Raw genomic sequence first — 27,377 nt, 5'->3', positions numbered from 1 at the left:
GAGAACCAAATGAATCCCTCAGGACAGGCTGCCAAGGAGTGCAAACAGCACATGCAAACGCCCGGGGGCTGGAGTCTGCTGGATCTGTTGGAGAATGGGGAAAATGTGCAAAGCAAATGGGCAAGAAATGAGGGCAAAAAGAAAAGGGGGCCGGGCGCGGTGGCTCACGCCTGTAATCCCAGCACTTTGGGAGGCCGAGGCGGGCGGATCACCTGAGGTCAGGAGTTGGAGACCAACCTGGCCAACGTGGTGAAAACCTGTCTCTACTAAAAATACAAAAATTAGCTGGGCGCCTGTAATCCCAGCTACTCAGGAGGCTGAGGCATGAGAATCGCTTGAATCCGTGAGGTGAAGGTTGCTGTGAGCCGAGATCGCGCTATTACACTCCAGCCTGGGCGACAAGAGCGAAATTTCGTCTCAAAACAAAAACAAAACAAAAACAAACAAAAAAAACAGAGAAAAGGGGAGAGGTGGGGGAACTGATCATTCAGGCTTTATAGGCAGACAAAGAACTTAAAATTTAAAAATAAAATGATTCTTCATATTTTACTATTATTAAATGTAAAAACATAGATTCCTGAGGGTTCGGTAGACGCTCCCTCCAGTGTAAAATGGGGATGTCGCAACTGTCTCACAGGTTTCCCCCAGGACTAGAGGAGACAGTGGGTCGCGCGCAGCGTCTCACAGGAAGGGGCACCCAGGAAGGGTCCCCGCCTTTTCTATTCGTTCTGAAGTCATGCCAGAGCGACTCCCTACGCGTCGATGCACTGGCTTCGGCCTCCCGGTCCCGCGGCTGGTCTTAGGGCTCCCCTAGACCTACCTGCACAAGCACAGGTGCAGCACCCCTCCAGGCACCGGACGCCGACGCCCGCTCAGCTTCTGACCGGGTCCACCGCCCCACTTCCTTGGAGGAGCCGGAACCCCGCCCACTCACCGCCCGCGCCGCGGAGGCTTCTGGGAATTGTAGTTCTAGCTCGCCGAGCCTCAGTGCACTTCCGGGTTCGGCCACAAGCGCAGCCATTGTCCCGCGCGCGGACGGTTGCTGTGGCCGAGCAGCTCGGCCCTTCAGAGTTAACCCCCAGCGACCTTGCGGATGCTGACTAGGGGAGGGGACCGAACTAGCTTAACCCGAGTCGACCGTGTGGCAGAATCGGGGCAGGGGGTTGCTTAACCCGAGTTCGTCCTGCCGCAGAGCCGTGCCAGGCACTGAGGCGGTGACAGGCCCAGCCTGGGCTGCGGGCCAGCGGACGCCCAGGTTGGTGGGGCGTGGGGCAGCTCTTGGTGTCCGATGCGCGCATGCGCAGGGTCTAGGCGGGAAGCTGGAAGAGGTGGTGAGTGTAGCGGGGAGACCTGGTATCTGTGCGGGTGGCGCGTTAGCCTGGGGTCACCGGGATTGATGGAGTTACCGAGGCAGCTGTGTATTCTGCGACTGTCCTCTGCGTGCATGCGCAGGTGCTTGGTCAGGTGGTGCTCTTGTCTGGGGCCTGAGGATGCCCAGGTGGGTGGAACACAGGGCACATGAATTGATGTAAGGGGACATCTTGAGAACTCCCCTCCTCCAATGCCGGGCATATTTAGTGGAGGCCTGAGGATGTCCGGGTTGATGGAGTACTCCATTGCAGATTGTGGTTTCTGGAGAAGAAGGGCTGTGCCACTGTCCCTTTATTCTTGAGCAAGTATTTGGGTAGGAAGCAAGAGGTGGTAGGTAAGATTCCGAGCAGGTGACCCTGGGCCCCTGGGCCCCTGGAGCAGACAGCGCGCTTCTCCAAGGTCTGGGGGGCGCTGTGGTTGGTGGAGAGACCAGGTTGGAGTTGCAGGCTGAAGGAGGGTATCAGGGCCTAGGAACAGGTTGTGGGCAGAGGGCACCCTGCACGTCCTGGGGGTGTCTGAATGGAAAACAGAAACTGGAACGGATAGTAGGGACCTATGTAGGATAGTGCAGAGCTCTAGGGCATTCAAGATGGGCAGAGACTCCGGGTTGGAGATACAGAATTTGAGTCCAGGAAGGACAGAGCTGCAACAGCTGCCATCAAATTGGTAGCTGGGGAGGAAGCAGTATGTTGCCAGCATCGTTATGAAGCAGGTGTTGCTGAGACCTTTACTTGGGCTATGCTACTTGCAGGCATGAGAATGTGCAGGTTAGTAGAGGGACAGAGTCTGGGCTGCAGATTTGGTGCTGGGAAGAGCTGACCGCATGATACCCAGGCCCTCGTGTTTGGGCAAGAGAAGTCCAAAGGGCCCAGTTCCTACTGAGCTGCTGTATCATGGGCTTGAGAACCCCCACGCTGGCGAGTGCCCAAATCCCGGGGCTGACTGTGGAGCTGTATGCTCAAGCTACTGTTTAGTTGTTGTAGTGTTCTGGCTGCAGGCAAATAGTGGGGCAGGTGACCCCCGAACCCACACAGAGGCTGTGGGTGCCTGAGATGTCCCAGGCAGGTTGAGACACAGGGTGAGGGATGTAGCTTCTTGTCTCAGGAGCAGGGTGTGCCCCCAGACTGGCAGAGGAGCCAGATCCTGGATGCAGATTGTGAGCATGAGCCTGCTCTGTGGCTGTGTCAGTAGGAGGAGGGAGCCTAGGTGGGTGGCCCGTGTGCAGTGGCTGCGGAATAGAGGTCTGGGGGCTCCAGTTTGGATCTGGTCTTAGGAGACAAGGGGCTGCTCCAGCAGCACTCTGCACATATGCTGGCGTTTGGGCAGATTGGGGAGGCATGGGCAGTCCTAGGACCCTGGTTCTGCCTGAGGATGCCCAGGTGTGTGGAGGGAGCAGCTGCAGAGGGGCGGGACTGTGTCAGGCACCCCTTGTGCACACACACAGGTGTTTGGTTGGAAAACAGGAGGCCGGAGATGAGTTTTAGACAGAGGGTGCTGGGGTCTTTGCGTGATTGGAACGCTGATCACAGCCTGATGGTGCCCAGGTTGGTGGAAAGACAGGATCTTCCTGAGCCACAGGTGCCCCGAAAGGTGTTTGGCCAGAATCTGGGCAGGTGTGGCTCAAGCAGGGGGCTGTGGAGTAAGGCGGAGGAAACAGTTTGGGTGCAAGTTCAGGAAACAGCTCCATTGTGAACCTACACTATGCCGTGTGAGAATATGGTGGGAGCAGGAGAGAGAGTAAGTAGGAGAGATGGGGTGCAGGGGATGGGTTGCCTAGGGTAGGATTTGCCAGGGGCTGCTCTAGCCTTGGATCCCAAAACACCTAGTTGGTACAGAGACACCTGAGCTTCTGAGACATGGATTTAGAGCTGTAGGTAGCAGGTAGGGCTGCTTTTGTCTGACTTGTGCTGGTGTCTGTTGGAGGCCCCCAGTCCTATGCAGGCCTTGTTACAGTTTCAGGCCTGAGTGTACCCAAGTTGGTGGAGGGACTGGTTTAGAGCTGCAAATTCAGGGCCTGGGAGGGTGTTGGGGTGGGAATCTGGCTGGTGCTGTTGGAGTAGGAGCCAGTGGACCCCAGAAGTGTGGAGGGAACAGGATGTGAGTACAGCTGAGCTCTGTGCATATACGCTTGGCTGTCTGAGCAGGAAGTGGGTGGCCCTCTGCGCTGGGTTGCTGGAGGGACAGGCCTGGCTGATTTAGGAAGGGTAGGATCAGTCTTAGTTGTTGAATCAGTTCCTGGGAGCAGTCAGTGGAGCTGTGTCACCAGCTTCATGCAGTGAGTGTGATTCTGGCCCTAGGAAGAAGTGCTGGTTTGGGGCTGTAGATTGAGGTTGGTAGGGGTAGGATGGGGTGAATACCAGGGGGTCCCCGATATGCCTGATATTTGTGGGGATCCCAGGGCCCAGTGGGATAGGAGAGGGACGGACCGGTGCTGCAGACTTTGGTGGTGGGCAGAAGGCCATGTTGGGCATAAGCTGGGCTTACAGGTAGATGGTCCAGGGGCCCAAGATAGTGGAGGAACCAGGTTGGAGCTGCAGAAACTTGGCCGGGGAGAGGGACTGAGGGACTCTCAGTACATACACAGGTATTTGGGCAGGAAGCTGGCAGGAACCTCTAGAAGTGCATTTGCTATGGGAATGCATCCTGCATCCTGGGAGCAGGGACTAATGGGGGTGGGGGCCCAGCAGTTCTGGCAGACCTGCATCTAAATGCTGTACTTGGGGCTTCTCTCAGTGCAGCTCAAGACGTCAGCACCCTGCTGTGCCTGGAGGAGAGCATGGAAGAGCAGGATGAGAAGCCCCCAGAGCCCCCAAAGGCCTGTGCACAGGTAAGTGGAGCCACCTTTCCCAGAGAGACCCAGAGCTTGGGGTCTGTCTGCAGCCTGACCCTCTGGGCTTGGGAGGCTGTGGCTCCTCCCTGACTCACTTTGCAGCCTTTTAGGGGGTTTGGGACCCTCATGGCTCTCAGGCTTCCAACACTTACACACTATATATTTTATGAATCTCCCTGCTGGTTGCCTCACGTTTTTAGCCTAGGTAACTCTTTCTGGAAGGAATTTGGCATCCTGAATCAAAAGCCCTTAGAATACTGATTCCCTTTTGGCCAGCAGTTCACAGCTTTGTTTGAGAATGAACAATTGGAAATATACTAAATGTGCGATGCAAGAGGATAGCCGAATGAATTGTGGTAAGACTGTGAAATAGAATACACTGTAGCCATTGAAACTCATAGAATAATGCAAATTAAATGACAGAAAAAGTTATTTATTACCCATGTTAAGTAAACTGCACTTAGAAATCATCACCTTTTAAAAAGGGATATAGTTTTTGTGTATATAGAAAATATGTTAGAAGACTATAAATATAGCAGTCAGTTAAACATTATCTGTAGTTACTTTATAAGTGACTTTGTTTTACATTTATCTGTATTTTCTTTTTCCTTTTCTTCTCGTATCTTTTCTTTCTTTCTTTCTTTCTTTCTTTCTTTCTTTCTTTCTCTCTCTCTTTCTTTCTTTCTTTCTTTCTTTCTTTCTTCTTTCTTTCTTTCTCATTTTTTTTTTTTGAGACAGGGTCTTGCTCTGTCATCCAGGTTGGAGTGCAGTGACACAGTCCTAGCTCACTGCAGCCTCAAACTCCTGGGCTCAAGCCATCCTCCTGCCTCAGCCTCCTGAATAGCTGGGACTACAGTTGGGCACCACCAAGCCTGGCTAATATTTTTGTGTGTGTGTGTATTTTAAAATTTTTTTGTAGAAACGATATCTCACTATGTTTTCCAGGCTGGTCTTGAAGGTCTTCAAGCCATCCTCCCACCTCAGCCTTCCAAAGTGCTAGGATTACAGATATAAGCTACCACACCTGGCCTGTATTTTCATATTTTTGTACAGTGCACTTTAAGGTAAAAACATTAACAACTGGCCAAGCACAGTGGTTCACACCTATAATCCCAGTACTTTGGGAGTCCGAGGTGGGAGGATTGCTTGAGGCCAGGAGTACAGGACCAGCCTGGGCAACATAGTGAGACCCTGTCTCTATAAAAATTTTTAAAAATTAGCCAGGATAGTGGTGCCCACCTATAGTCCCAGACACTTGAGTGGGTGAGGTGGGAGGATTGCCTGAGCCCAGGAGGTCTAGGATGTAGTAAGCTATGATTGTGTCACTGCACTCCAGCCTGGACAACAGAGTAAGACTCTGTCTCTAAAAAACAAGTTCCCAATTTAGAACATTTCCTACTGCAAATATTCTTTGAAAACTCTTAATTTCTTAAAACTGTTAAATTAGAGCTTCTCCTTTCTCTTCCTGAACAATTCAGCCCTGAAGCCATGAGGTGGGGGCAGTGCTAGGTGGCACCTGCAGTTGTCGGGGCTGCCTGCTGTGAAGAGAGTGTCCCTGTGCAGGGTCAGTGACCAAGCAGGGTGAGGAGTGCATCTGCACAGGATGACATCCCAGCATAGTCAGAGCCCACGCTTGTGCAAGTGAGGCAGCCCAATGTGGGTGTCAGAGCCCAAGTGGGTGAGGCCAGTGTCCATATATGGAGATCTGGTGTGGGGTGACGGGGTCAGAGCAGGTGAGCAAGGCCTCCAGAGATGGGGTGCTTCACTGGGGGCAGTTGGAGCCCAAGTGCGGTGAGCAGGTGTCCATGGTTGATAGGGTGTTGGAGCCAGAGTGGGGTGAGATGTGCACCTGCGTTGGGGGTCAGGTGCAGCCTGGTGTGGCATGTCAGAGCATGAGCATGTTGGGGGCATCATGCATGAGGGTGGCCTGCAGGGGTGTCAGAGCCCAGCAGCATGTGGAGGGTACGGACACAGTGGGGTGGCCTCGTGTGGGCTGTCCAAGTCCAAGTGGCAGAGGAGTGAGTCTGAGAGTTGGGGCAGCCTAGCCCGGGGAGTCAAAGCCTAAGCAGGGTGAGGAGCTCCCCTTGGCAGAGGGTGGCCTAGTGTGCAATGGCAGAGCCCAGGGAGTCTGGGGAAAGCATCCATGGGGAGAGGGCATCATTGTGGAAACGGGAGTGGAGCTACCTCCAGGGGGCCAGATCAGATAAGTAAGTGTGTAATAAGGGACTGGAGCCGGGCGCTTTGCCATCAAATCAGGAAGGTACAGATATGGCAAGAAAGAACATTTGAGTGGACTCTGGTGTGCAGTGGAAATTGGAGGTTTTAATGTGGGCTCATGGCTTTCAGTACACATTAATCTAGAAATATATAGAGATGTGTGCCTGTGTCTGTGTGCGTATGTGTGCACACAGACTCCCTGTCTGTCCGTGGAGGGCCGGGAGCAGTGACATCCCAATACCACTATACATACCTAGCGCCCATACTTCACCTTCTAAATATGTTACAGGTTTTATGGGTTTATTGTTAATGGCTCTTCAGTGGTAATTTTTTTTTTGCTGTTACAAATAGCATTGATGTAAATGTTTTGTATGTGATTCCTTGTATACATGTGCAATTGTTTTAGAAAGAGTTAAGCAAATATAAGTTTACATTTATATCTTTATCAAAACTACAGGTAAAATGTGTGGGTTTTTGTTATCTTGTTTTTTAAGAGACAGGGTCTCACTCTGTCAGCCAGTATGGAGTACATGGCACACCAACATAGATCACTGCAGCCTGGAATTCCTGGGCTCAAGTGATCCTCCCAGCTCAATCTCCTGAGAAGCTGAGACTACAGGTGCACACAGCAATTTTTTTTAATTTTTTATTTTTTGTAGAGACAGGGTCTCGCTCTGTTGCTCAGGCTGGTCTCGAACTCCTGGGATCACACCGTCCTCCCACCTTGGCCTTCCAAAGTGCCGGGATTACAGGGTGAGCCTCAGTGCCTGGCTGGTAGAATGTGTTTTGATGTGGCCATTGGTGTTCTAATTTAAGTGAGGCACTAGGTGTTTTCTGGGACTCGTAATGGTCCTTTTGCCATTTTCTTTTTTGTGAGCTGAGTTAGAAGTCTGTTCATTATATGACTTTCGTCACATATTTATTGACTGCCTAGCCAGTGTAAGGCCCAGTGCGAAGCACTGTGGGGAAAGATGAGGCAGACAACACTGCTCTGCATGATGTAGTTCTCACAACCAGAAATGTGCTTCTTATACTTTCCAAGGCTACATAGGAAAAGCAGAAACATCCTCTTTCTTGTATTAGTTTTCTGTTATTACGTACCCCAAAATTTTGCAGCTTAAAATAGCCAATGTTTATTTTGTCACACAATTTCTGAGGGTCAGGAATCCAGGTCAGCTTAACTGGTTATTTCTGGTGTTCAGGGTCCCTGATGAGGTTGCAGGCAAGTTGTTGTCTGGGTTGCTGACTTCTGAAGGCTTGACTGGGTGGGAGGATATTGTTGCAAACTCACTAGATGGCTCTTGGTAAGAGGTGCTCTACACCAGAGAGGCCTCTCTCCAGGACTGTTCACAGCGTAGCAGTGGATTTCTGCCAGAGCAAATTATCCCAGTGAGAGAGAGAGAGAGAGACAGAGAGCAAGAGAGAGCAAGAACAGTTAGTTGCACACAATCAAGATGAAGCCACAATGTCTTTTATCATCTGATTTCAGAAGTGACACACCATCACTTCTTCCATATTCTGTTGGTCACACAGACCCACCTTGGTACCATTGGACAAGGACTACACAAAGGCATGAATACTAGGTAGTAAGGGTCTTTGGGAGCCATCTCAGAGTCTGGCTACCACACTTCTCAACTCTGAATGTCCTCTAGTTAATTTTAATTATTATCAGAAGATGAACAAGTACTTGATTTGGACCTGAAGAATATTAGAACCCTGGAAAGGAGAGAAAAATCAAGGTAACCCAAGCCTTTGCTTTGAATGAAGGCCATGAGTCCAGTGAGCCGATCTAGGAAGAAACCATCTGGATATTGGAGCATCACCGTAGAGATTTTAGTGGCTTATACACGGGGAAGTAGCAGCTGGTCCAGGGAAGGCCTTGAGCCAACTCTGAGCCCTACCTGCCTTCAGGGACTGAGACCAAAACTGCTGCCAAGTAGGTGGTGGAATCTCACCCATCCACTGTCATTCTCAACATTCGAAGTCGTGCAGGTTGTTGGTGGCCCCATGTGGATGGTCTATTCTGTATATTTGAGGACAGTGAGAATTATTCATGGATGATAAGGTGGGGCCAGAGAGGGAATTTTCTTGTGCATAAGGACTGAAGGGATCCTCTTGTCAGGATGATTTCTGAGAAAATCAGAGAGGGGAACCTTCTTTCCAGTGCTGTAGTTTGCGAAGGTTGGTTTTATGCCTTCTAGACTTGGTGATTAAGAAACCTCAGGACCTGCCACATGGGCTCTGTGGATGCCACATCCCTTGAGCTGAAATGTGAGCTCCATCTTCCAGCTCCCAGGGCAGGAAGAGATGGAAACATACCAAGAAGTCTGCCTGTGTGGCACCTGTGTTTTCTTTTTTTTTTTTTTTTTTTGTATTTTTAGTAGAGACGGGGTTTCAGCATGTTAGCCAGGATAGTCTCGATCTCCTGACCTCGTGATCCACCCGCCTCGGCCTCCCAAAGTGCTGGGATTACAGGCTTGAGCCACCGCGCCCGGCCGACGCCTGTGTTTTCTAAATGTCCTCACAGATAGAGAAGGTTTCCTGCCAGTACATCCCCAAAGCAGAGCTCTGAGAATTGAGTCCAGTAATACTTCTGTGATTTGATTAGAAACTTCATTTATTGCCCCAAGAATGCCTCACATTGGGAAAGGAATATTTGGTCGTCTCTATTTATAGGTGAGCAAGCAGCCCTAGCCCTAGGTCTGACTTGACCACTGTGTCACTATGAAGTGGACAGGTCACTCCGTGATAGCTCTGCTTGTCTCTTTTCCCCTGCTTTGGGTCCATTGGGGTCCCACCTACGTTACAGAAGGAACAGTTATTATCTCCTGCCCACAACCCTTTTCTCTGTGGAAGTCAACAGCCTAATTCCTGTTCCCATTTTGTAAAGTCTGCAAAGAAAAAGGGAAATGCTCCTTTATGACCTAGAAAGGTGGCCGTTGAGCAAGAAGATAATTTAAAAATGCTCCAGAGCATACAGAAAGTAAAGGTTTTCAATTCTATTCCTATGTGCCAAACTCTGCACGTGTCTCCAGTCTTGTCAAATGCAGAGAGCTTTTATTGTGCTCCTACTCAATACTGAGGAGATGTAAAGAAAAAATATACAGTGCTTTCTAATATAGAACCCAGGACCCAGGGGAGAGGTATATAGAAATGGAAGTCATATGAAAAGAATAATTTTACTGCTATAGTAAAGGGCCAGCAAAGCTAAGAAGTCCTGAGAGAAGAAGAGATGCAGCTTTCCGCTATCTGGGAATGCTTCATGGAGGAGGTAGCATTTGATCTGGGACTTGGGTGATTAGACAGACCTTGGTAAGACAATGGAAAGCAGAAGAGTTCGTGTCAGGCAATCAGTGGACTTAAATGAGCTTACTAAACTTTATTACCATTAATGTCTGCATTGGTGAAATAGACATATTACTCTTTCCTTCAAAAAAGTTTAGGCTGATTAAAGTGGCTCACACCTGTAATCCCAGCACTTTGGGAGGCCAACGTGGGAGGATCACTTGAGGCCAGGAGTTCAAGACCAGCCTGAGCAACATAGTGAGACTCCCACCTCTACAAAAAATAAAAAGAAAAAAATTAGCCAGCTGTGGTGGCGTGCCTCTGTAGTCCCAGCTGCTTGGAAGGCTGAGGCAGTAGGATAGCTTGAGCCCAGGAGTTCAAGACTATAGTAGGCTATGATGGTGCCGCTGCACTCCAGCCTGGGCAACCAAATGAGACCCTAGCTCTTAAAAAAAAAAAAAGTTTAGATGATTTTGTGAGATGGAAATTCTGAGTTGAAGTACTCTATGTATTACTAAAAATACTAGGCAAATGATAGACTACATTGACGTTATCTGAAGGAAACTGAGAAAGCTAAGATGTAAATTCAGGAGATATTCCTAAAATGGTCAGTAATCCAAAGTGAGTAGAACCTAGGGAAAAAGTGAGGGTGTGTGGGTGTGCATGCATTCATGGGCTCACGTGCATTTGTCACAAGCTTATTTCTGAGCATTTAGTTTGTAAGGGTAACTTGGGAGCAGGTTCTGGATGCTGACACTTGGAATTTTCTGAGAAGAAAGGGCACCCAACACAGGTTTCCTCTAACCAAGGGAGGGGTTTGAGCTCAGCTCTGCTTTAGTGCCTCCAGGGACCCCAGGGACAAATGCAAAGGTACAGGTAGCACATTCCATGTCCCTTCTCCTAGTGGCTGTTTATAGTCAGCACACATTTATGAAGAGCCTACTGTGTGTCAGTAGCGATCTAAGCACAGTGGAGCCACGGTAAACAGGACAGACAAGATCTCAGCTCTTATGAAGCTCCCTCTAGTGGCAGAGTTAAATGAAAAGCCAAAGGTAGAAGAATATATGTGATGTGAAGATGTGAAAGCAGGGTGAAATGATGGAGTTGACTGCTGGGGTTGGGGCAAGGAAGGACATTTCATCCAGAGTCTGCCTTGAGGAAAGATGAGCTTTCTTTTGTTGTCTTGTGAAAACTTTTTAAACAAAAAGGTGCTGAAAACAGTTTTCATTCAAGAGGAGGTATAACCATATTCTCCAAGTAAAATAGTTTTAGCAGTTATGGCAGATAGTAACATTTTGGAATTTTGTTTCTGCCAAGTACCTGCTGAGAAAAACATTAAGTTGTCCCATTCTTGGTATTATTTCTTAACTGATACTAGTTGTTTTTTTTTTTTTAATTAACTGACAGAGTGTGATGTTATCTGAAGGAGTCTGTAATAACTTAAAATACAGGTTAATGTTTACAAATTTTCCTTTCTTGAGTAGTTTTTCTCATTTCCCAGGCATTTTTCAAGAAAAGATGTGTTTGTCACGGGTGTGTATCAGGAATGGAATTTTTCTTTCAGACCAGATAAGATTGAATCCATTAACAGTTTGGGGTCAAAACTTGTGGCTCCCTTGTACCGTCTGTAGTTTGGTTGTGGCTATTTTTTGGCGTTGTGAGTTTTATTTTTGTTTTCTGGCATTTGGGGCTATTTTGTAATGTTCATGCAGCAATTTCAAGGCAGTTTAGGCCAGTTGTGGTGGCTCATGCCTGTAATCCCACTTTGGGAGGCTGAGGCCAGAGGATCGCTTAAGACCAGTAGTTTTTTTGTATTGTTTTTTCTTTTCTCTTTGTTTTCTCTTTTTCCTTCCTTCCTTCCTTCCTTCCCTCCTTCCTTCCTTCTCCTCTTTCTTTCCTTTTTCCCTTCCCTTTCCTTCCCTCTTTCTTTCCCTTCCCTCTTTCTTTCCCTTCCTTTCCCTCTTTCTTTCCTGTCTTTCTCTTCTTTTCCTTTCCTTTCTTTCCTGTTCTTTCTTTTCCCTCTTTCTTTCCTGTCTGTCCTTCTCTTTCTTTCTTTCTCTCTTTCTTTTCTTTCTTTTTCTTTTCTGTTCTTTCTTTCCCCTCTTTCTTTCCTGTCTGTCCTCCTCTCTCCTTCCTTCCTTTTTCTTTCTTTCTTTTCTTTTCTTCCTCTTTCTTTCTTTCCTTCCTTCCTTCCTTCCTTTCTCTCTCTCTCTCTCTTTCTTTCTTTCTTTCTTTCTTTCTTTCTTTCTTTCTTTCTTTCTTTCTTTCTTTCTTTCTTTCTTTCTTTTTTTCTCTTTCTTGTCTCTCCCTTTCCCTTACCTTCCCTCCCCTCCCCTTTCCTCCCCTTCCCTTCTTGTTCTTCTCTCTTTTGTTTTCTTTTCTTTTCTTTCAGGCAAGTTTCTTTTAAAAAGTAGGCCGGGCGCAGTAGCTCATGCCTGTAATCTCAGCATTTTGGGAGGCCAAGGTGGGCAGATCATGAGGTCAAGAGATCAAGACATCCTGGCCAACATGGTGAAACCCCATCTCTGCTAAAAATACAAAAATTAGCTGGGCGTGGTAGCGTGTGCCTGTAGTCCCAGCTACTCAGGAGGCTGAGGTAGGAGAGTCACTTGAACCCAGGAGGTGTAGGTTGCAGTGAGGTGAGAACGCGTCACTGCACTCCAGCCTGGGGACAGAGCTAGACTCCGTCTCAAAACAAAAACAAAAACAAACAAAAAAATAAAGGAATAAGGAATGGCTACTCCATAGGCAGAGCAAGCCCCAAGGGCTTCTGGTTGCCCATTTTCATGGTTATTTCTTGATTTTATGCTAAACAAGGGGTGGATTATTCATGAGTTTTCCAGGAATGGGGTGGACAATTCCCAGAACTGAGGGTTCCTCCCCTTTTTAGACCACATAGGGTAACTTCCTGACATTGCCATGGCATTTGTAAACTGTCATGGCGCTGATACCAGCAGTTTGAGACCAGTCTGGGCAATATGATGAGACCCTGTCTTCTACAAAAAATAAAAAGGCAGTTTAACTGTTGTAGTATGTGTGGTAGTGATGCAAGCAACACCACCTCTTGGCTTTCACATTGGGCCTTCTTTACATTGCGGTAGCTCTGGCTCTTTGATACTTCTTGTGACCCTCACAACCTACCCAGTAAATATACAGTGGTGTTTTTAGGTTTGGAGAATCCTTTCCTACCTTTAAATACATTAATGCTAGCCATTTTTAAAACCATTCCTACTGTAATAGTAAAATATTTTCTAGATAGATAAGAAGAAAAAATGGACACACTCAGCATCAAGTGATCCTCCCACCTTTGCCTCCCAAGTAGCTGGGACTGTAGGCACGTACCACCATGCCTAGGTTATTTATTTATTGATTGATTCATTATTATTATTTTTTGAGATGGAGTCTCACTCTGTCGCCCAGTTAAATGGCGTAGTCTTAGCTCACTGCAAACTCCAACTCCCAGATTCAGGTGATTCGCATGCCTTAGCCTCCCTAGTAGCTGGGACTGCAGGTGTGTGCCACCACACCTAACTAATTTTTTTTTTTTTTTTTGTATTTTTAGTTGTATTTTTAGTTGAGGTGGGGTTTCGTCATGACCAGGCTGGTCTCGAACTCCTGATCTCAGGCAATCTGCCCACCTCGGCCTCCCAAAGTGCTAGAATTACAGATGTGAGCCATCATGCTCGGCCTATTTTATATAGACAGGGGAGCCTCGCTATGTTGCCGAGGCTGGTCTCAAACTCCTGGGCTCAAGTGATCCTCCCACCTCAGCCTCCCAAAGCACTGTGGTTACAGGTATGAGCTGCTGCACCTGGCCACTTTTATTTTCTTTTAGTTTTTGATCCAATGGCTTCTAAATAAATGAGTTATCAAAAATTAGCAGTAGTTGCTTTTCAGTGTTTGATTTGAGAAGGAGCAAAGTGTACTTGAATGGACTCTCATTTAACAGACTGAATTATTGTATCCTGTAGGAAAAAACCTGAGGACACTACAAAGGAATTGTGTTGTTTTTAAAGAGGGAAACACCTTTTCTGGTTTCCAAATATTTAATTAAAATAAGCGCTTTTGAAAAACATAGATGCAGTATAAAAAGAGAGACAGTGAACCTGCTCCTCAGTTCTACCCCTTCAAAGAATAACTCCTTTTAATGCTTCTAAGAACATCCTTCCAGACTTTTCCGTGCATATTTATATTTTATAGAAATCTGTTCATCTTCTGTATAATGTTCTTAATTTTTTCACTCAATATATTACATCTTTCTATTATTTGTGTGTGTTAGTACGTGCAAATTTATGTCTTCTTCTCTTGGCTGCTAAATAGTATTCAGTCATCTGAATAAAGCATAATTTATTTAACCAGGCACTTCCTAATGGACATTTAATCTCCCTTCCCAGCTTGCTATGATAATATAACTTGCTAGTGAGATTTCTTGTACATGCATCCTGATGTACTTTATGTTATTTCCTAAGGATAAGTACTTACAAGTAGACTTACTGGATGTTACATTATACTTTAAAAAATATTGCCTTTTAAAAAAAAATAAAAGAATGTATATAAAAATGGAATCAACTCTGTATATGAATTAATAATATCGGACCAAAATGTCAATTTCCCGGTTTTGACAATGTACTGTGGTTATATATGATATTACCAGGGAAAGCTGAGTGTGGCTCTATTTTTGCCACTTCTTGTGAATCTTTAAGGATTTTCAAAATAAAGCATTATTTATAAATACAAATATTTAATATATAGCCAATACAGGATGGTTCTGTCAATTTATACTTCTTCTAAGAATATATGAAGCTCTTGGCCAGTGGATCGCCAGAGCTGGAGTCGTTAGCAACAGACTAATGACTGTGACTGTCACAAAAACACCCTATGTGGTCAGGATGGTGGTTATGTACAGGGCTTAAGCAAATAAGTAAATATAAAGAGGAAAATGGGAGTGAGAGAAAGAAGGTATACATAAAGAAAGGAGAAAAGCTAGATAGAACAAAATGTGTTATTGAATTGTAATTGGAGGTATCCCAGTGAGTTTATGGTCTCTAATGTATACAGATACAGAAATAGATGTTTGATTTTGACGTAAAGAGGTGAGCATCTGTTTGTATATTCACGGCAGTTTCTTCAAGGTTGCGTGTGCATTTTTCTTTGTCTGTTTCTCTGTTGAGGCTACCTTTTACTGATTTGGAAAAAGTCTTAATAGTATAGATTCTAACTGATCATGTGGCACTTTATGCTAAACACTTTTTTTTTTTTTTTTTTTTTTGAGATAGAGTCTTGCTCTGTTGCCTAGGCTAGAGTACATTGGTGTGATGTTGGCTCACTGCCACCTCCGCCTCCTGTGTTCAGGTGATTGTCCTGCCTCAGCCTCCCAAGTAGCTGGGACTACAGGTGCACATCACCATGCCTGGCTAGTTTTTGTATTTTTAGTAGAGATGGGGTTTCACCATGTTGGCCAGGCTGGTCTCAAACTCCTGACCTCAAGTGATCTGCCTGCCTCAGCCTTCCAAAGTGTTGGGATTACAGGTGTGAGCCACCACACCTGGCCTGCTAAACATCTTATGAAATTAATTTGTTGATCTTTTTCTTTATGATTCTGGCATTGGTCATGCTGTATTCCATTTTACTTGCTTATAATTTTGTGACCCAGGAATTTTGGCAGGGCCCGCTGGACAGCTCTTTGCTCCTTAGTGTCTTGGATCACTCAGTCAGCTGCATTTAGCTGCAACTGGGCTGGGCCAGAAGACCCAGAAAAACCTCATGCCCAAGTCTCTGTAGGCCTTGATGCTCCTCCAGGTATCTCCTGTCTCTCTCCACATGGTTAGCTGAGCTTACCACTGGGAGGAGGGAGCAGAAATATGGTGGGAGGGAGGTGTTAAAGTAGGTGGTATGTCAAATCTTAGCCCACTGACAGGAGGAGATTTGAGCTGCCACTTAGCTCCCTGATTGTCTTCCTTTTTCTCATCTGTTTTGCCTTCTCAGGATTCTTTCCTTCCTCAAGAGATTATCCTCAAAGTCGAGGGAGAAGACACTGGGTCACTGACCATCCCATCTCAGGTAGGTTGGGCAAGGCCTCTGTCTTTGCACTGAGAAACGTGCATGGCTGGGAAGTGAGTAGAAAGTGAGGAAATGAAGATAAGAGTGGACAACTTTTTCAAGAAGTTTGGTTATTGTGTGAAAGGTAGAAGAAAGTGAAAACTTCAAGGACTTTTGAGATTGAGGGTTTTTTCTTTTTAAAGGGATTGAAAAGATTGAATTCAGTTTAAATGATTACAGGAAGGAGTTAGTAGAGGAAAAAAAGTTATTGATGAGGAGACAAGAGAGCAACTGTAAAGCAGAGTCCTTGGTTAGCATCAGAGAAACTAATTCAGAACATCTTGAATAAATTAGCTGTATATGAGGAGAAGGATTTATATAGGAACAGTGAGGTTGAGGGAATTATTTGAAAGCTTGATCTTTCACTGTGAAAAATCAGATGAGCATGATGGTGGGAACTGGAATGGAGAGATGTATGACAAGGTAGAGAAGGCTTAAAATAGCAATTTTGGATTATGAGAGGAAACAGGCTGCTCCAGTAAATGTAATAGGATTGCTGGTCAATCTGAAAGATTCATTCAGAGATATTGGCCATTAATTTATAATACTCTATCCTGCTGCTTTTGTGGATTTTTTCCCTGCAGTGGCAATTTGTAGCCCACTTTCCACAGACAGCAGATTGACATTCAAATTAATTTAGTTTTTGTAATTTGCCAGGTCCACTTCCTATGGAGTGGACACTCCAAAGATCAAGGGAATATTTGAAAGGGAATTTAAAAATATCTCAAGTAGAAAGATTAAAAAGAATGATCCATGGACCTTAAATTGAGTAATTAATATGGAAGTGATAAAGAGTCCACTAAGTAGAAATGACAAGAATATAGGCTGGTAGTGGTAATAGTAGACATTTCAGTAGCGTAATGGCCCTAAACCATCAAGGAACAAGAGTAAAGGGAGACAGTTGAGCCAATACAGTGGAGCAATCTGACATTGTAGTGAAACATGGGCAGTTTTGTATTTGTGACTCAAAAGGTGGAGTGTTTTATGATAATTTCAAGGTCTGGGGTGTCCCCCTAAGAGTGAGCTGATGAAGAGCGGCTTCAGGATATGAGACTTGGGTTAGCCGTATGAATTGATGACTGAGAACACGGTCTCTGAAATGTACAAGCTTGAGGTTACATCCCAACTACTAACCTTAGGCATATGTCTTAATTTCTCTGACTCCCTTGGTCTTCATAAGAAAAAAGTAGTACTGCTAATAGTGTTTTCTCACAGGAGCCCTATGAGAATTAAATGAATGATAATCTATGCGACATGTTAGCACAATGCCTGACACTGTGGTGGTGCTTCATGCAAACTCATTAAAGTCAGTTATTTTTATATTCTCATCAGCTGAGTGTACAAGTGGATGCTATAGACAATATGAGACAAGACAGTACAAGTTCTTATAGTAGAGGGTAAATCCCAAGTATGAATCTTCAGTGAATGGGGGTGGGGGTGGTGTTCAGGAGGTGGGTAGCACACAGCTCCAAGAAGTGAGGTAAATGGCTTGAGTTTCAGAGTAACTGGGAGGGCATGCACTCCTTCTTCGATGCTGAAATCCCTAGGATTGGAGAGTATGAGCATTCTTAGCCTCTGAGGACTGAGGAGGAGGGAAGTTGTCAGTGGGAAGTATAAGTCTCCATTAACACAGGGATGTATAGGGAATGTTTGGTGAAGGATATTGAAACTGCAGGCTGGAGTGCAGTGGTGTGATCATGGCTCACTGCAGCCTTGACTTCCCAGGCTCAGGTGATTCTCCAAACCTCAGCCTGCTGAGTAGTTGGGACTATAGGCACGCACCAGCACACCAAGCTAAGTTTTTGTGTTTTTAGTAGAGACTGGGTTTCACCATGTTGCCCACGCTGGTCTTGAATTCCTGGGCTGAAATGATCCACCCACCTTGGTCTCCCAAAGTGCTGGGATTATGGGCATGAGCCACCACACCTGGCCTATTTTATTGTTACAAAAGATGAGTTTCGAGGGCACGGTTGAAGGTTTTAGGAAGGAGTTTTCAGGCATGGGGAGTTTGGGACAAGTGAAAAGAATAAAATAAGTGGGATAGAAGTCCAGAAAAGCTAGTATCTGCACATTGAGGAGCCTTTTCAAATGGGTATGTGGTATAGCTTGTGAGATTCAGGTGAGGGAGGATGAGTTAAATCAATCTGGGTGAGGGTTATTTTAATATATTAGAAGGTTTATTGATACTGTTGATTCACTTACTGAAATAATTTACTAAATATAAATGTAATATCTACTATATATAAATACTATGTTAAGCATTGGAGTTACATTTGCAAGCTGTAAATACCTTGTCTCTGCCTTCATGGATCATGGCCTAGTGACAGAGATGACTATTATGCAAATAGGAAAGTGTGATGATAGAAGTCCATGGAGCTTTGAGAGTATATAGTTGGGAGTGGAGTGGGGGTGCTAATCTAGTTGAGTATTATCTGTTTGACATTTGAACAAGCTTTATACTAAAGAGACCTATATTAAACAGAAAGGGGGAGTGTTTATTAAAAAGAAGCATGCATTACAGATTGAAAGACAACACCTTAAAGATTAATGTTAAATACAGGTGGCAGTTGGCAAGTTATTTTTTGAATTTCACGTTGGGCTAATCATGAAAACATTTGAGGTTTCAGTGAAATTTTTAGGCTCAAACTTAGAAAGAGGCATATACAGCAGTATTTTGCATGTGTTTTCATGACATTCAGGACCCTGTATCCTATTCATGAACTGCAGCTCAAGAATGCCTGGTCTATTTAAAGAGCCTTTAGTGGCAAGAGGCATTCAACTTCCCCTTGCCTTTGCTGCTCCTGGATAAGGACAGATCACCCTTCGCACTTCTTTTTTGGATTAAAATTCCTGCCCAGTTATCTTAAGAACAGGCCCTTTCCTGCTTAGAGGAGGCAGCCCAAGAGACCCCATTTATATGGCAGTAATAACAGCGAATGTCTCCTAAAAGGCTCTGCCATGCAGCTGGATATGGATAGAAAAGAACTGTTATTTGAAGGCTGAGCGTTCAGAATAAAGGTCACCTTGACTCTCAGTCAATCTTTCAGGATCCTGAGACCTACTCGTGTAACAGTATAGGCTAAGCACCCCAATCCAAAAATCTGAAATTGTCCAAAATTTGAAGGTTTTGGAGCCCCGACATGATGCCACAAGTGGAAAATTCTACACCTAACTTCATGTGACCAGTCACAGTCAAAACTTTGTTTCATACACAAAAATTTTTAAAAATTGCATACAATTACCTTTAGTCTATATGTTTAAGGTGTATATGAAACATAAATGAATTTGTGTTTAGACTTGGATCCCATCTTCAAGGCATCTCATCATGTAAATGCAAATATTTCAAACTCTGAAATCCAAAATGCTTCTAAAATGCTTCTAGTTGTAATTATTTTGGCTAAGGGATACTCATCCTGTAATTGCTGGCCTTTGTTGTTTCATCAGTAAACCCTGCTAGTGGCTTTTCATAGATCGTTGTAATTATTCATTCAACCCAATGAGTTAGGTATTATTAGGCCTAATATATAGAAAGGGAATAAACTCACCACTAAAAGACAGATTGGGTCAGGTGTGGTGGCTCATCCCTGATTCCTGTAATTCCAGCACTGTAGGAGTCTGAGATGGGAGGATTCCTTGAACACAGGAGTCTGAGACCAGCCTAAGCAATATAATGAGGGTCTGTCTCTACAAAAAATTTAAAAATTAGCCAGGCATGGTGGTACACACCTGTAGTCCCAGCTACTTGGGAGAGTAGGTGGGAGGATCACTTGAACCCAGAAGATGGAGGCTGCAGTGGGCCATGATTATGCCACTGTACTCCATCCTGGGCAACAGAGTGAGGCTCTGTCTCAAAAGAAAAAAAAAAAAGACAAATTGTTAGATATATTTTTTAAGCCAGATATATGCCCTTTATAGGTAAGAAAGCCAAGTCTTTTTATCTTCTACATCCAGTGTTCTTCACCTATACATACTGCTTTTCATCAAGGTCCACATTTCATTTTCTGTCTCATGCATTAGCAAAGTACAGCCTGTGGCTGTTTTTGTAAATAAAGATCTATTGTAATGTAGCCACACCCATTTGTTTATATATTTTCTGTGGCTAATTTCTTGCTATAGCAGCAGAATTGAGTAGTGTGACAGAGACTGTGTGACTGGCAAAGTGTAATATTTACTATCTGGCCTTTGACAGAAAAAAAATTAACCACCCTTGTTTCATTAGTTTCTTGGGAATTTCGAGGGAATTCCTAAGTGGGAATTCTATATTCACCGTGCAAAAGTCAGAATAAGCATCTTTTTATAAGGCAGACAAGATAAAATAGTTTATATCAGTTCTTATCTGGTGTTCCTCTTTGGAGTTGTAAAAACAGGTCCAGCATCCAAAACCCAAAGAGCTCACCCAGAAGGCACCTGTACATCTTAACTGGAATCTTAACTGGAATCTTAACTGACAATCTCAGGACAACTCCCAGGTCACCAGATTTTCCTTTTTCCGTCTGTCAGACTTTTCTTCCTCCATAAACTTTGGAAGGAAATGACGCTCAGCTGAGCGGGAATTTGTGTCCTTTTTTAGGAAGGAGTGAACTTCAAAATTGTGACTGTGGACTTCACACAGGAGGAACAGGGTACTTGGAACCCTGCTCAGAGGACCCTGGACAGAGATGTGATCCTGGAGAACCACAGGGACCTAGTCTCTTGGGGTAAGAATACATTCCTCTTTAATGAAGATCCATATACTGAAATGATTTCACATTCTGATTGATTAAGAACTGTGAAATTCAGCAGCAAGAATGATTTTGGCTGCATATAGATTGTGTTTGTGCTTTTTATTCCTCAGTGAAGATTAATTTTAGTTTGTAGGGTAGAAACAGTGCAGATTCTTGGGCTTGAGATTTTCAGTCTTCATGTTCCTAAAGACCAAAGGCTGGGACCAGATTCTGCAGTAATTTTCTTTTGTTCCCAGTTTTGAACACTCAAATTCCTATATATTTCCTTATCAGCTTTTTGAACCAGGTACAGTCTCCTAGTTGGAGCAAGGGAAAGAATATAAAAAGAATTTTCCAATACATGTGTTCAAGTGAGAACCAGACACATAGGGGTCATTACAGGTGTAGAAGGTTCATTTGAAAAAATCCCCATAGAAGATGCCACATTTTTCTTCATTTCCTACCTCCTGATGGACTGTATATATGACCACTTTTTCCATATATACTCTCTATTGCTTGACTTAGTAGCCACCCAGGCTACTGGGAGCAAACTTCTAGTCTCTTTCAGTTGGAATCACAGAAATTCATGGGGCTATATTAGCTCCTAAGGTATTTAGGGAACTGGATAATAATGCCCCATTCCTTTTCTTTTGTTCACAAACGTAGTGTCCTCATGTCTCACTGACACAGAGTAGAGTATTTAGCAAGTTTTATGCCTTCAGAAATTCCTAGATAGGTAGACACTAATCTCTTAGTGACCACCTCTGTAGCACTAAAGAGTGGAAAAGACTCTATTCTTTACATATTGCAAAACTGGGTTGCAATTCTGTAGGTTCTACGTAGATGATCTTATTTTGGAATATGCAGGTATTTGACATCCAGAGTCTTATTTATTTGGACTAAGATTAAACCAAGATTACAATGTTCCATTTTAATGCTCTATTGTAATATTGGGCTGTGGTAGTTCTGTACTTAATGCTTTATCTCACCCTTTTGGTTTTTCAACCTAGGTTATTGGTCAGTATTTGAAAACAAATCCATATATATTTTTCATACTTTCTTGTTAGCTTTATTCCATTTTTCAAGCTCTGATATTTTTTGGCTAAGATATCTTATATTGCTTTCTTTCAGACTTGACAACTGCAGTTGGAAAAAAAGATCCAACTTCAAAGCAGAGCATTTTTGATGAAGAACCAGCTAATGGAGTGAAGATAGAAAGGCTTACAAGGGATGATCCTTGGTTATCTTCATGTGAAGAAGTTGGTGATTATAAAGACCAGTTGGAGAAGCAACAGGAAAAACAAGAGATACTTTTGCAGGAAGTGGCATTCACTCAAAGGAATGCAGTTATTCATGAGAGAGTCTGCAAAAGTGATGAACCTGGGGAGAAGAGTGGTCTGAATTCCAGTCTATTTTCGTCCCCAGTTATATCCATAAGAAACCATTTTCATAAACATGTATCACATGCTAAAAAATGGCATCTTAATTCTGCTGTAAACAGTCATCAGAAGATTAATGAGAATGAGACTCTATATGAAAATAATGAATGTGGAAAACCCCCTCAGAGCATTCACCTTATTCAGTTTACAAGAACTCAAACAAAAGACAAATCCTATGGATTTAGTGACAGTATTCAATCTTTTTGCCATGGTACACCCCTACATATACATGAAAAAATTCATGGAGGAGGAAAAACCTTTGATTTTAAAGAATGTGGGCAAGTTTTGAACCCCAACATATCCCATAATGAACAACAGAGAATTCCTTTTGAAGAGAGTCAATATAAGTGTAGTAAAACCTCTCAGAGTTCCTCCGTTACTCAAAACATGAGAAATAATTCTGAAGAGAAACCTTTTGAATGTAATCAGTGTGGGAAATCCTTCAGCTGGAGCTCTCATCTTGTTGCACATCAGAGAACTCATACAGGGGAGAAACCTTATGAATGTAGTGAATGTGGAAAATCCTTCGGCCGGAGTTCACACCTTGTTTCCCATCAGAGAACTCATACTGGAGAGAAGCCTTACAGGTGTAATCAATGTGGGAAATCCTTTAGCCAGAGTTATGTCCTTGTTGTGCATCAAAGAACTCATACTGGAGAGAAGCCTTATGAATGCAATCAATGTGGAAAGTCATTCAGGCAGAGCTATAAACTTATTGCACATCAAAGAACACATACCGGAGAGAAGCCCTATGAATGTAATCAGTGTGGGAAATCATTTATCCAGAGCTATAAACTTATTGCACATCAAAGAATTCATACTGGAGAAAAGCCCTATGAATGCAATCAGTGTGGGAAATCCTTCAGTCAAAGTTATAAACTTGTTGCTCATCAGAGAACTCACACAGGAGAAAAACCCTTTGAATGTAATCAGTGTGGGAAATCCTTCAGCTGGAGCTCTCAGCTTGTTGCACATCAAAGAACTCACACTGGAGAGAAACCGTATGAATGTAGTGAATGTGGAAAATCTTTTAACCGCAGTTCTCACCTCGTTATGCATCAGAGAATTCACACTGGGGAAAAACCATATGAATGTAATCAGTGTGGGAAATCCTTCAGCCAGAGTTATGTTCTTGTTGTACATCAGAGAACTCATACTGGAGAAAAGCCCTATGAATGCAGTCAATGTGGGAAGTCCTTCAGACAGAGTTCATGCCTTACTCAACATCAGAGGACTCATACTGGAGAGAAACCGTTTGAATGTAATCAGTGTGGAAAAACATTTAGCTTGAGTGCTCGACTTATTGTGCATCAAAGAACTCACACTGGAGAGAAACCCTTTACATGTATTCAGTGTGGAAAAGCTTTCATTAATAGCTATAAACTTATCAGGCATCAGGCAACTCATACTGAAGAGAAACTCTATGAATGTAACTAGTTTCTAAGTCAGCTGGGATTTATTCCCTTTTATTCTTTTAAAAAGTTTATTTTAAGGTAGTACATGTTGTGGGAAGAACTACTGTAAAAAACAATATATGTGGGAAAACTTCCAGTCCTCTGTTAATTGTGCGTCTGAAATTTGTTCTGGAAAAGAAAGGGGGAAAATCTATGAATGACTTTTCAACCTAGCAATTCCATATACAACATTAAACTTGATTCTTATGACATATTCCTATGAAAATAAATATTGGCACTTTTCCTTGCAGAAAGCACTCTGACCTGAATCAGAGAAAATCATATGCCAAAGCCAGCTGCCAGTGTGTTAGACCTTTTTCCATAAAGAGTAAATGGAATACTAACACTAATGGACTTACTGAGAAGATTGAAAGGTTGCTGTAGTATTTAAACTTAGGCTGGAAAACCATATTTTAGTGCTTAATTTTACTACATGATCTTCCAATGAGATAGCTTGTAATCTGTTCCTTACAGCACTTGCTGTTACATGTGAAGATTTTGTAAATTTTAGGAATGTGTCTACGATATGTAGTGAAAAATGTGGAAAAATAATATAGAAATAATATTCACTTCTATAACCATTATGATAAAATATTTGTGTATGGATTAGAATAGAAAGGGATTATGGATATGTCTATTCAGTTTTTTGGTTTATGTTTGGCCTTTTTGGAACATATGCTGTTGTGCTATGATAAATGATATGAGTAAAACTTACTCAAAAACAAAAATGAAATCCAAAGATTTCCTTCTTTGACTATTTAGGAAAGACTAAGCAACCAAATAGCAAAAGATCCCTCAGGATAATGAGGTTTATGTTTGGATTAGCATGAGCAGATTACTATTTAGGACATAGATTCCTAGGAACATTCCTCACTGAAAATAAAATAGATCCCTGGAAATAGGTAACTAGAAATTTTGGCCAGAAATGGTTTCCTATGAAGAATTGAGAATGTGTGGGAACTATAGAGGGCAAGTGGGCTTGTTTTCATATATGCAAAGCAATATTAAGGAGCTCTGTTTTCATGTTTTTGTTCTTCTCGTGTAGTATTGTCTCTTTCCTCTGGGGTATGTTCCCTGATGTGAGAGTACTCTGAATAGAAGGGTGCTTCCCTGACTCAGTGCTGACCATCTAAATTATGCTTGCAAGAATGCTTTAATGAGGCAAGGTTTTAGTTACTCTTTGATATTTAAGATTTGATTAACATATCTTTCTGACCTTTTCCCTGAATCATGAACTTGAATCCTGTGGATTACCATATATTGAAGCCTCTGATCCCAGAAAGGTAATAAGCTCAAAGTTGAACTGAGAGATCAGATAATAGAGGTTGATACCCTTGGGACAGGAAGGAAAACTTAAAGGGTAACTGATGGGGTTACCTTTAGTAAAATTCTGTCCCTACGAGATGACCCTAAGTGGAGCCATCTCTATGAGGATTAATCCAGAGATTGTTGCACACCTGGCAGTGCCAGGTCTGGAAAAACAGTTGCTGATGTCTAGAAAACTGCCTCCCGATCCCAGGAGAATTTCTAGTCAGTTCATGAATGTGCATGTAGGGGAACAGCAAGTATTCATACATTGGCTCCTGGAAAGGGCACATAAAATTGTAAAAAGCCCTAATAGGCTAGGGACCTATATTGGCTTCTTTCCTATGATGTATAGATAAATTATAATTTATATATTATATATAGTTATATATAATACAAATTATATTTTCTATAATTTATAATATAAAATACAAGTTATAGATAAAACCAAATACGTATTTGAAGTGTGTGGATTCTCTTATATGGGGATTGGTTTTCAATCAAACACTGATCAAAAATACAGTTTTTGCAGGATCCAAAACTCAAGTATATGAAGGGCCAACTTTTTTTTTTTTTTTTTTTTGAGACAGAGTTTCACTCTTCTTGCCCAGGCTGGAGTGCAATGGTACGGTCTCGGCTCAGCACAGTCTCCACCTCCAGTTTCAAGCAATTCTCCTGCTTCAGACTCCCGAGTAGCTGGGATTACAGGCATGCGCCACCATTCCTGGCTAATTTTGTATTTTTAGTAGAGACGGGGTTTCTCCATGATGGTCAGGCTGGTCTCGAACTCCCAACCTCAGATGATCTGCCTGCCTTGGCCTCCCAAAGTGCTAGGATTATAGGCGTGAGCCACTGCACCCGGCCTATGGAGGGCCAACTTTTTATATACATGCTTACACAGGGCCAACTGTGGGACTTGAGTATGCATGGATTTAGGTGTACAGGGGGTTCTGGCACCAATTCCCCAAATATACTGAGGGATAAGTGGATGGTGATTTATGGTGGCCAAGACAGTTTCAATAATTAAAAATGTCAGAGTAATTTCTATCATTTGCTCAATAATTTTGCTTTGCAGAAAAGATATTATAATTAAAAAGTGGTGAATGAAAAATAGGGCATCAACAGGCCAAAAATTTGTAATTAAACTCTTGGGCCTAAAGTTTAGGGTTAAAAAGGATCAATAACTAGATTTTAGTTACATATGACACATGAATATATACATAACATTTTATGACTAAACATTTTTTGCTGTGTAAAATTCACGAAAATCAAACTATACCATAGAAAAATTTATAGAGATTGTATAGGCCAGATTTAACCCTATTGCAGAAAAATTGTAAATAAAAGGTGCCAAAATGTTTTCAATACCTGGATGGTAAGAAATGCTTTCCTTAAACCAGTTTTTTAAAAGAGTAAATCAAAACTGAACTTTAACACCGCCTTGGAAGTACTACATCAGAACACTTAATGCCCAAACCTGTGGGATACAGAAAAAGCAGTTCTCAGAATAAAATAGAAAGGTGATAGCTTTAAATGACTTCTTTATCAAAGGAGAAAGGCAAATAAACGTGAGGACCCATGGTGATGTTATGGAAACAATAACATAAATGAACACCAACAGAAACAGCAACAAAAACTAACAAATGGAAATATGTAAAAGCTTAACATAATACAAAGCAAAATAGAGTCAAGAGTTGTATTCTTCTAGGGGGTTTCTATTTAACATTTTTTTTTTTTTTTTTTTTTTTTTTTCCTGTCTTCCTTGTGTGCTCACTTCTGTGCCTGCCTGAAAGTGTCCTCAGTGGTCACTTGAATGGTAACTTGGCTCAGGAAGACAATTTTAGCTAACAATGATTTTCCTACATCATTTTGAAAATATATTTTCTTCTGGCATTTAATGCCAAAGAGAATCTTTTTGAATAATCCATTATTTCTTTATAGAGTAATCCAAGCTATGGATTTTTTTCTACTCAGAATAGAAAAAAATACTCTTTCTTTCAGGTTTTTTTTTTTTTTTTTTGAGGAGTCTCACGCTGTCGCCCAGGCTGGAGTGCTGTGGCCGGATCTCAGCTCACTGCAAGCTCCGCCTCCCGGCTTCACGCCATTCTCCTGCCTCAGCCTCCCGAGTAGCTGGGACTACAGGCGCCCGCCACCTCACCCGGCTATTTTTTTGTATTTTTTAGTAGAGACGGGGTTTCACTGTGTTAGCCAGGATGGTCTCGATCTCCTGACCTCGTGATCCGCCCGTCTCGGCCTCCCAAAGTGCTGGGATTACAGGCTTGAGCCACCGCGCCCGGCCTCAGGTATGTTTTTAATAGGAGGAACTTGGTATAATTTCTAGGTTATGTAGCTTTCTCAGCAGTGACCTCTTCAGTCTTCTATTGCTTTTCTTTGCATTCTCTTTGAAACTGACAAGTGTTGTAGCCCCACATTCTACCATTCATAACGCTTAATTGCTTTTGTCTTCGTTTCAGTTGTCTAGGAGGAAGTCTTCAGAATTACTGCTGCTTCCTATCTTTTCTGTTTATTTTTAAATAATATTTGTCATTGTCAGTATTTTTAATTGGTGCTTTTGCACATCCATCCACCCTAGGCAGCTTTCCCAAGCCTTGGGGGGCCAGCTCACAATGACTTTTAGGATTCTGATGCCCCTTGCTGCCTGTAAGTAAGAAAC

The 27,377-nt window shown here is 43.2% G+C and overlaps 1 protein-coding gene across 7 annotated transcripts; it reads left to right on the top strand.

Moving 5' to 3' along the window:
- The first annotated feature begins 1,006 nt into the window (after positions 1 to 1,006).
- ZNF180 (zinc finger protein 180) lies at positions 1,007 to 24,118 on the top strand. 7 transcript variants are annotated; one of them, XM_025367259.1, is made up of 5 exons: positions 1,007 to 1,255; positions 4,110 to 4,198; positions 15,689 to 15,763; positions 20,373 to 20,499; positions 21,637 to 24,118. In XM_025367259.1, exons 2-5 carry the CDS (start codon positions 4,148 to 4,150, stop codon positions 23,379 to 23,381), a joined length of 1,998 nt encoding a protein of 665 aa, XP_025223044.1. In that variant the 5' UTR covers positions 1,007 to 1,255; positions 4,110 to 4,147; the 3' UTR covers positions 23,382 to 24,118. The 7 variants fall into 7 exon arrangements, with proteins under 7 accessions (XP_025223044.1, XP_025223043.1, XP_025223040.1 ...); XM_025367258.1 differs by having other exon boundaries at positions 4,105 to 4,198; XM_025367255.1 differs by having other exon boundaries at positions 1,007 to 1,331.
- The last annotated feature ends 3,259 nt before the right edge of the window (positions 24,119 to 27,377 follow it).

The sequence above is a fragment of the Theropithecus gelada genome, chromosome 19 (genome assembly GCF_003255815.1).
Source record: "Theropithecus gelada isolate Dixy chromosome 19, Tgel_1.0, whole genome shotgun sequence".
In the NCBI taxonomy this organism is placed as follows: domain Eukaryota; kingdom Metazoa; phylum Chordata; class Mammalia; order Primates; family Cercopithecidae; genus Theropithecus; species Theropithecus gelada.
The sequence above is the reverse complement of the archived record's forward strand: the minus strand, read 5'-3'. Positions and strand labels throughout refer to the sequence as shown.